The sequence below is a fragment of the Osmia bicornis genome, chromosome 2, assembly GCF_907164935.1.
Source record: "Osmia bicornis bicornis chromosome 2, iOsmBic2.1, whole genome shotgun sequence".
NCBI classification, from domain to species: Eukaryota; Metazoa; Arthropoda; class Insecta; order Hymenoptera; family Megachilidae; genus Osmia; species Osmia bicornis.
In genome coordinates this window covers 2,930,134-2,940,923 of record NC_060217.1, presented here as the reverse complement: position 1 = coordinate 2,940,923, position 10,790 = coordinate 2,930,134, and the positions used below count along the sequence as shown (strand labels likewise).

Sequence of the window (10,790 nt, the reverse complement as noted above, 5' to 3'; positions counted from 1 at the left end):
TCGAGCGTTCACATTTTACGCCGTCTTTACCCTCTTTTTCCTAACTCGATTACCGTGCAATCAACCGAGAAAGGATTCGTGGTCGCTGGGGATCCTGCGCTCCAACTGATTCACGATTAAAAGCCAGGGGAACCGGTACGATTGGATACAGGGTACGCTTTTCGAACGCCCTCGGGCATCCTCGTATTCTATCAAAATGGCCAACCGTGTCGGTTTCCAACGATACGCTTCTCGGCTTCTCGAGCCGAGAGAAATAGATATCCCGAGGGAATGGTGTTTGGTGAACTCGTTTCGCAACTTGAAACATTAGCATCGCGTTAATAATCTTACGTCGCCCACGCGAATATCCTGTGTACTGTTTAATCAAACGCCCGCGTATCGGCTGACTTTGATCTTCATCCATAGATGTTGGTTAATGTATTCGATTATCGAAGACAAGAGGGCCAGATTGCGGTAGGCGTCCCATCCGACTGGTTTCCCTCGATGTTCAATGCGGAATGCTGAATACGCGTGCATTGTTAATCGATTCTCCATAGGTCGATGCAGAAACGTGACAAACGCATTTCGTCTTGACAACCGTACGTTATATAACCGTCTGCAGTTGTCGTTATCGACGTGTAACGCAAGGATTATTAAATCGGACCAACTATTAGGCGTATTGAATTACGTTTGGAAATAAATTAGAAACTATTGCGATCGTTCTTAGAGATTAGAAATGTCTCTTTAACGCGTTTGATCGTGGAACTAATTTAGCTGCCGGATGTAGAGTCGTTTCAACTCTTCATTAAGACATTGTTACATGCTGATTCGAAGACATCCTATATCCTATTTGGTTCCAACTTTCTGTCTCACCAAGCAAACTCGTGTTACAGAATAATTTCCTCGCCTAGGAAGTAGAATTTTGAATCATTTTATTGCGTTCAGGCAGCTCGAAGCGATCTCCGATCGAGCGTCTGATCGTGCTCGTTATTTTTTCTAACCGATCATCGATGTTTTCAGGTAAGCGCATCTCGTTATCCGGTTGTGGTGAAACTCGGACACGCCCACGGTGGAGTTGGAAAAGCTCGTGCCGAGACGAATCAAGAGTTTCTAGATCTCGCCTCGCTGGCTGCTTTGGCGAACGTTTACTGCACGTCGGAACCGTACATCGACACCAAGTACGACGTGCACGTGCAGAAAATAGGCAATAACTACAAGGCGTTCATGTGAGTGTCACGAAACGTCTGTCACGAGTGTCACCGAGTTGCTTGTCCGTGGTAGAAATTTAAGAGGAAATCGCTCAACCCCCGGACGGTAAGGTGGAACGATCGTTACGTAATTGCTAACGCGAGTTTTAAATCAAACCGTGTTTTGCATTCTGTCTCGCCTAATATGTTACGATACTCGTGTGTCATTGCGTTGGATTTAGAACAATACCAGTTTTGTAGATTTTTAATCGACCCACACGGAATTGATCTTTTGCAATTCTAATCAAATTTATTTCTCACAGAACTTAGACTTTTCTTAGCTAAACGTCAATGTAGGAATAAAAAGATTTCACATACAAAATCATATTACTTTAGGAACAAGTAATTTATCTTCATTAGAATATCCAAATTTCATAGATCATTCTAAACAATACCACTCGATCGAACCTATAAGACACACGTGGGTCGTAAACGATTAGGATTTATTTGCGATACTCTGACGGAACTTCAGCTTAATCCCACCTTATCGCCGGGAGGTTAATTAATCAAACAATCGCGACCATTACACGGCAAATCATTGAACCCATTGTCACGGTGATTGTGCGAACGTCTGACCCAGGCGGAAGAGCATAAGCGGAAATTGGAAGTCGAACACGGGTTCGGCGATGTTGGAGCAATTAGCAGTGAGCGAAAGACACCGAACTTGGGTCGATCATGTGGCCCAATTGTTCGGGGGATTGGACATATGCGCCATCGAGCTGTTGGTCGGAAAGGATGGTCGGGAATACATAATCGAGGTGAACGACAGCGCGTTGTCGTTAATGGGCGATTCGCAAGAGGAGGATCGTCGTCACATTGCGGATCTTGTTACCGCGAAGATGCAGGTAAGATATTAACGTGAAAATCAATCGGTCAAACTCTATAGATTCTAAAGATCATTCTGCTGCGTGTACTTTACCATTAACTTTCGTCGATTTTCGACGCTGTTGAAAGGACTACCGTTTTTCTTTTTTCTTTTTTCTTTCTTCGGCTGTCACACTAATTGTCTTTGCGCTCAGGCATGCTGCCGACCTCCAAGCATGCTGACGAAAACAGCGTCCAGAGGGTCAATGTCTGGCTCCAGTCAAGCGACGAGCCCTGTTGAAGATCGCACTGCACCACCAACCGCACCACTGGGATCTCACGGAAGTATGGGTTCCATGGCGAGCATAGGAAGCTTAGGGTCCGTGGGGTCCACCACTGCGTTGGCTGGCGACACGACCACTTCCGATAGTCATCATCAACTGCAGCGTCGTGATTCGCTAGGTTCGTTAATCGACAGAACGAACATTTCTTTTCATACACAAGTACTTGAATTTACTTGCATAAGGAAGATATTTTATTCACAATTAGCATTTAATAATTATTAACGTTTACAAAATTTCAGGATTATGAAAAATTTCGAAATTTATAAAAATCGAATGAAATTCAAAGTGATTTGAAATTTTATTTATGTACAATTTATATTCGAATAGATTCGAAGCGCTCCATTATTTGCCTGACCAGGCTCCCTTAATCTACTTCAACTGTCACATCGTACGCTCACCGCTCTTCGTTCTCATCTTCGTTCATTGGTCCGTCGAGACAGAGGTTTAATACAAAACACGAATATTTTGTTCGCAGCATCACAATCGAGTACAGTGAGCAGTGCTCCTTCGGTCGGTAGACGTCCAGAGGAAGTTCCAACATCGAGAGTACCTTTCCACAGACAGGGCAGTCAATCTCAAAGCGAAGATACCGAGGATACGATGAAAAATCTGCGGAAAACGTTTGCTGGTATCTTCGGTGACATGTAAATTTACTGAACGGATGTACTGGAGCTAAGGAAGTCATAGTTGCTGCAATTTAAGTTAGACGAAAGAAAGAAGGTATTTAAGGTGAAAATGAGTTGATTTAAACTCTTCCATTCAAGATCATTCCTTTTACACGTAATTTACGATTAACTTCCGAGAAGTTTACGGATAGTTTTACGTTTGAGTGTAAAACTTTATTGAACACACTCGGCACGTAATGTAATTTAATAAACGTTAGGATTTATTGGGGTGCAAGCGTGACACCGATATATTTGCAGATTATCGAGGGTAATTAAATGACACTCGCATCGAGCGCGATATAAAGATGTACATTTTGCTAACGGTCCACGGCGATGTGTAAAAACATAAACATAACTCGTTAAAGTTTTGCATTCGTTGAAAATAATTTTATCTTCAACTCGGCTCTTTTTGCGATTGCATTGTATTAAATTAAGAAGGATGTAAAGTTTGTTCTTATCAGCTATCGCATAATTTCGTTTCAATCCTTTACTAGGTCGAGGTCGGGTGCTTAGTAAGTCAGTAAATGTGTGTATTTTTCGATAATGGGAGGGTGAACGAAAATTAAGGGGGATTTAAAAGAGTGCCGTGGTCGTTTATGTATATTAAAGAATGAAAAATAAAAAAAAGAGTAATGTAGATTCTATGTATTCGATGTATTCAGCATTTAAATAGCGGCTAGAAGTATTCTCAGGTTAATACGAGTAAATCATAGTTTTCCATGCGTGTCCGGTTATGTTGGCTTACCATCGACGTATCCGTTCTGCATACTCGTCTGTCTCGTTTTACGGGAACCGTTGCCACTTGGTTTTTCGATTCCAACAGGAAACAGTACCATAGAGGCCCCTGTCATCTCCTCATCCGACTTTACTTCAGGCGTCTACTTTTTAGGCTTAACTTTCGATTATTAAAATAGACATTTGTCTAACAAGAAGGAAAGGAATGAAGAAGAAGAAGAAGAGATGAGATAAAAAAAAAAAAAAGAAAGGAAGAAAGAAAGGTTGGATTATAAATTTGAATGGATGACGAAAGATTTACAGTGAAATATTTGTAAAATTGTTAAAAAGTATTTATAAGCCGACGTCATTCAACGATGATTGAGGAAACCAAAAAAGAGGAGATTCGGGCATTATACTTGAACATTTGGCTAGAGAAGGCTACGTAGATCGGTTGCTGGTCGATCGAATCACTTTCGGCCAGTTTCTAAGAACAAGATCTACGTGTCTGTATCTTAAGCGCACAAATAGTCATTAAGATTTCGAGAACGGACAGTAGGTTGACATCGTGCTTGCGAGTAAGGCAAACACGTTTGGACGAAACGGCGAGAAAATTCTTCAGTGATTCGTCGGTTCATATTCATGTAACTACACTTTTCGGCTAAGGAAAATTCATCGACCGACGATCGTTCGATTTGGTTCAGTCAAAATTGGTCGCTTCGGATAGAACGAGCAGCTCGATGTTGAAAACTGTCCTGCATTCTGATAACGAATTGCTTCTATTTTCTTCGTAATTTTCGTCGGCGATGTCTCGAAAATTCGCGGGGAAAAAGAGACGTTCGTTGCTCCGTAGAGTTTAAGAACAATACCGAATGAAATCAAAATGTTTATAAACGGGTTCGTGAACTAGGAACGGGAAGCGAAAGATGAAGCGACCGCTAAGTGTCGCGGGAATGAAGAAACCACGGGCATTCTCTGCTTGCGATTATTCGATCGAGTGAAATTTCAAATATTCTGAGAATAAATCATTGATAATCTGCAAATATAGTCGCGTTCGTCTGCTTGACACTGATTTACAAAAAGCTTCTTTGACTCGGTACCGACTGGATAGAAGGGAAATCGATAAGTGACGAAGAAAGGAAGAAATAACATAACTTCTTTATCCAATGATCTCAATTTATCTTAGCTTAAGGGCTGATAAACGTATTACGACGAAGACAGACCTCGTGGTGTCAGCTTTGAAAGGAACAAAATAGAATTGTAATTCCTTCCAACATTTAGTTACTCCTTAATTTCGTATTTCGATATACTTTCATTCCGATAGAAGTTACAAACTTCATTTCAATTAATTTAGTTTATTCCATGAGTACGATAAGACACGCGTAGGATTGCGAAAGGAAAGTATTGCCTCTTCTTGCTTTCGATTCGACTTAATCAAAGTTATTCCAATCGGTGTTGACATTTAGGAATACAATTGTAAGCAAAGATGTGAACTTAATCCATCCTGTACTGCACAATTAATAATCGGTCAATATTTCACAAGTGTCTAGCTTTAGTTAGAAGGGTTAGTTACTCGTTAGAAGAGCAAGGTTACAAATTCGTTTCCCAATGTAATAGACGTACGACGATTTGGTTTTCGATGTGCCTTGATACTTAAGTGTCCTTCTTGTCACGTTTCTCACTGAATTCAAAACGCACGGAATAACGATCGCGTTTTTTAAAAATCCACACACCGTCACCGTGCACTTAACCGTAAGATCAGTTGTTTGTACTTTTTATATATACATAATATCGAAAACACGTGCACGCCATATCGCACGATCATCGTAACGAGCTGTTTCTTCTTCATCGCATATTCTCGGCATCGTGGATAAACGCAGATACACCGTCCAAATACGGAGATCGAACAGTCATTAAACTTGCGTTCCCGAACAAAACCGAGCGTTCGATTCGATTCGCATCGTTCGATCACATTCACGGTAGCACGGCATCGCGATATTAATTAAACGTTTAGTCGCTTCAGCATTAGTTTACCTTGAAATGTGCACTGGACAGACGCGGGGGTCTTTCTTTGGCTTGAAAATTTCATTCAGATCAATTGTCCACGCGACAGGCAATGATTCGTAGGAAGGATAGAGCGTGAATCGCGAGAATAGATCAGAAGCTTCGGAGTTAGCGTATCAAAGCTGTCTAATTTCACAATTTTCCAATTAACGGATCAGGACGAACGTGAGATTAGAATGTTCAGAGTAGAGTCATCGAAACGGTGTTGCAATGAAACGACGAGATAAATTCTCGTACGTAGATCACGGACAATCTTAACAGCTGGAGTCGATCGATCAAGTACAAAGCTTTCTGCAATTAGAAGCTGAAGAGACACGCTTTCGGAGCTGACGCCACGACGCGGAGAAACGAAACGAAAGCTCGATAGACTGGTTATGAACAGCGTGTTCGATTCGTACTGTTTACGTAGACGCGGTTAAAGATAACGAATATCTCAGGGGTGCAAGTTTACGCACTAGCTAGGATAGAAACATAGAAGAGGCAGCTGGGTACATACAAGTGTTGCAGTCTAGACGAATCAACGGCATTGACTTCGATCACTGTGACGGCAATTAGCGACACGCTTCGTCGGAAATATCTTAGCGATTATCCATTTAAAGGGCAAATTTGGAATCGTATTAACACATTCACTGCCATGGGAGTCCATCATTCGTATAATTCAGGCTGGCAGTCGATGTGTTAAGGAAAACGATCATCCGTTTAACGTCTGTTACTAACGAGAGTTGACAAATATATCAATGATTCCTTTGACGGTAATATTCTACCGACAAGCGTTTCATTTAGACAATTACCGTAAATGATTACGACTGCACTTACACGCACCTAATAGTATTCATAAAGAAAACGTAAAGCTGGGGTCGATGCAATTTTCATAAATAATCACAAATAATTGTTAACGTTAGTCATTTTGTGACGTACATTATAGAAACTCCCACAAGTTATTTTCGAAGCAATCTCGAAAAATGTTCAGTTCGACCCGATACTTTCTAAGAAGTAAACTTCTAGATTGTTGCATTCGTAGGAATTTATTTTCGCAATAATTATGTACGTTCTAAGTATGGTGTACGGATGATCGTACGAATCAGACATCGATCAAACGGACATTATCCTTGATCAACGACTTTTAACATATTCGTTCTAGTGCCCGTGTGATGTAGTGAGCAGCCATTGTTAAACATACATGTTCGTTAATTTCAATGTACACTAGTGAACCATGATTTGTAGATAGCCACGTGCTAGCAATACCAAACTAGGCTAATGGATTCTCTAAAAAAAGATTCGCACCGTCTCGCGTCTGGTTTTTTCACGGTGTTTTTCCCGAATCAATCTTCTTCGTTGTCTGCTATCATTTTCCCTGTTGCCGGAAGTAGTGCTACGGTTAAGATAATCTATTTAGAATCCTTGCGTCACTCGATACCGTTGTTGGCTAAGATTTAACCTTCCGTAGATACTTTAAGGTCGTGGAACTATGCTTAGATGCCTTGGATAACGACATCGCGTGTGTGCGTTTCGATAAAAGAGAAAAGGAATTAAAAAAAAAAAAAAAGTGGGAAGAGAGGAAACGAGAAGGATTGATGGGGCTGATAACGCTGCAATAGGGTACTTTCGTGTTACCATCGTGATTTTTCGTCGTTTTTCTCGCGATACTTGATTGGGCTCATTGGAGAATCGCGAGATAAGCTACGAAATAAATTTAATAGCCTAGAGTATATAGGGATATGTTAAGTGAAGAAGATCCTAATAATCTCGCCGAGAATATCGGGCGTTCGTTGATGAATATCGTTAGACGAATCATTAACGTGATTATCCAACTAACGATCTTAATTTATGTCACTTGCTGTCAATTTTTAATAATTCAGAATATTACCCCTTCATTTTTCAGTTTAAACTTTTCACTAATTACCTCATTACATATGAGAAATTTTTAAAAATTTATTTTAGAATCCTCCACTATTTATTATTCCTTGGTAAATATATCAAATTGTGCGAAATCACTACAACGAATATGGAATGGATGAATTGTAAATCGAATATTTCCGCACGATTAAAAGAATCGTATTTATTTGGATACATCACGTCTTATGTCTCGATAGTACGAACGCTCCTATGATTATAATTATTCAGTGTCTCTGTATAACGAACCCTAAGATAACAATAATACTAACAATAACAGCAATTATTAAGGCGAAATTATTATCATAGTTAAGCTAGCGAGTATGTTAGACCCTGTATGTAACCTGTATGTTATCTCCTTGATTTCAAAATGAGTGCTAGTCACATGTACTATAATCACTTGACTCTCGTACTCTCAAATAACACGACTATATAACGACGATAATGCATAAACGTATATTATAAAGTATGATACGAGCCATGGGCAACATTATTGTTCGATGGATATAACGACGTTGTAAGGTGTAAGGAAGATTTCAGGTCTAATTAATTGTAAATCGATCGGAATGCTATATAAATCGAGGAGAAAAAGAAACAGCGAATATAATTAAACGGGGTAACGTCCACCTGGTGTCTCTGATTGTTGATCGTCTTCTTTAGGTTCAGTTTATATTAGGTGATTTTATCAAATCAGAAATGTATGTTTAATTAAGAAATCGGAGAAGAGTATTTTAGATGGCTTTGAGGTGGTAATTTCTATACTCGTTAATTTTATGTTAAACTTTTTCGTATTTTCCAGAGAAATAACCCTGATATAATTATATTTATTTCAGTTGGCCAACTAAAAATTATTTAATATAAACGCCGTTTGACGATTTACAAATAGAGTCACCTGCAAGACGATCCTCAGTTTACGCCGATATTCGATATCAATTGTAACGACAATATAAGGTAATAACGGGGGGGATATCATTCCTCTCGAAGGAGACATGTGTGAGAGAGTAGCGTTAGTATTAAATCTCGATGTTGTTCTCTTTCGCGACGCGCGTATCCCTGATGCGTCGCGAAATCACTTAGACCTTTCCCTTTGGATCCATTCGCGATCGAACGTTCGAACGTTGTTTCCACGAAGGACGAGATTCGAGTTCGATCGCGCGATTCGATCGGACGTTGCATCGTCGATCGCGTTTTCTCTGTTTTCTTTTTCTTTTCCTCCGCACCCATAATCAAGACTCCTCGAAAACACATAAGTTATGGTTTCGAGCGTTTTGATTATAGGATATCGAGTGAACAACAACGAATGATCGCGATCGAGGGACGACGATCGTCGCCGCGACGTCCATCGTATTTCTCAATCGAATCGACTGCAACTAATCACCGATCCCACGATCGTACGACCATTTATTACCGTTCTATCTAGCCACTATGTTAAACACGAAGGAAGAAAAGGGAGGGTTGTTAAGCGATTGCGTAAAATGCGAGTTCTATCTGTCATCGTTTTAGCTGTTAAGGATTCATTCATCACCGAAATATAAATGGGGGTAGCTCTAAACTATGTTAAGCGCAGCACATTGAGAATTCGAGAGACAAACAAGAAGATATGTAGTACAATGTATAGGATTGTGTATAGATAGGAGAGAGGACATGTGTAAAGAGATAGTTGGGTGCACGTCGAGTGCTCGTTATCGATCGTTCAATGATAGAAAACAATATCCATCCAAAATTATTCAGGACGTACGTAATCAATTGTCGATTCTTTTTTGATCGTATCGATTAGGTGTGGAAAAGTGAGGCCAATAGATAACGAGCACGAAATTTCATGGAGCATCAAAGAGGTCTTCCCGATGATATAAAAAAGGATCAACTACACTTGATGCCCTGTGATCATTTCATGGCCTTAATTAAATTTTCATCAGGAGTCAAGTATCTTTGTCGTCGCTCGACGGGACTGGTTATTAATCGCAGCGATGATTTAAAACGTTCGCAGACGACAAACAGAACGCGAGAGGTACGATCAATCTCCCGTTGATTCGCTGTTAACACGAGTTAGGAACGCGAGATATTCGACGAGGAATGGATTCGTTCTTTCGCACAGTTTTCCACGCGACGTCATTCAGAGCATTTTGATACGTGGCGTGATGTGGAAAATCTCTGAGCGAAGGATGCGCTGATCGATCGAAAAAAGTAATCCACCTAAGCGATGATTTTTCGGAGGGTTTGATTAAATGGTTTGAACACGAAGAATCGATGGTGACACGCTACATTGATTAATCGTCGCGTTTTTATGGAATTCATTATAGGTATCGGATTTTTTGTTGTTGCGTGAGATGTTCGACGTGGCCCTTGAACAGACAGCACGGACATACGTTACAGAATTTCGAATAGAATCGTGTATCATCCTCTCATCGGACAAATATTACCATATTTGACTGTGAAACGTGCGGAACGTTTTGGAGGTCGTTATGGTTGTTAATACATTGAAATATTAAGAACTCTTATGACGAATTGAGCTGTCTCATTGTGTTATGTACACACATTTATAAATATATAAATATATATATATATACATGTTGAAGTTACAATTATCAGTAAATAATGTTCATACTAAGCAGCGTAATCGACGAATGGCATGCACTCAAGATTATAATAAAAATGTTATGATACTTCCGAAGTCGAGTTGCGCAGAGTTGTTTCAGAACTTGACGATAAATCCTAGTAAATCTGTAAACGAAGACAAAGGTAGTGAACGTAAAAAAAAAAACTAAAAAACAATAATTCCAGTAATCGTAATATAAAAGGCACACTTTTAATCCTTACTAGCGTCGGGACACCGTGTAACCCAGGGTGGCCCGTGTAGGGTCTGTTGAAAAATACGAAGCGGTACGTAAGCTAAAATGTAATAATAAAACAAAAAATATATATATACACGTAAAGTATTATATCCTCGAATGTTTTTAATTTCGAAACCTTATCTTTCAGTAAATAGGCCCAACTTGATCTATAACGCTCAACTTATTCCAAGGACATTAATAGATGATTTTGTTATAAGAAGAAATACACAAACGTGAAGTTTCAAAAAT

General features: G+C 39.8%; 1 protein-coding gene across 2 annotated transcripts in view; it reads left to right on the top strand.

Annotated features, from left to right (window-relative positions):
- LOC114874162 (synapsin) overlaps positions 1 to 10,651 on the top strand; it is a 34,606-nt gene extending 23,955 nt beyond the window's left edge. For both annotated transcript variants that reach the window (XM_029183169.2, XM_029183168.2), the window contains exons 6-9: positions 1,000 to 1,205; positions 1,807 to 2,071; positions 2,246 to 2,492; positions 2,850 to 10,651. In XM_029183169.2, the coding sequence (XP_029039002.1) occupies positions 1,000 to 1,205; positions 1,807 to 2,071; positions 2,246 to 2,492; positions 2,850 to 3,022 (891 nt within the window). In that variant the 3' untranslated portion in view covers positions 3,023 to 10,651. The remainder of the gene's footprint in view (positions 1 to 999; positions 1,206 to 1,806; positions 2,072 to 2,245; positions 2,493 to 2,849) is intronic.
- The last annotated feature ends 139 nt before the right edge of the window (positions 10,652 to 10,790 follow it).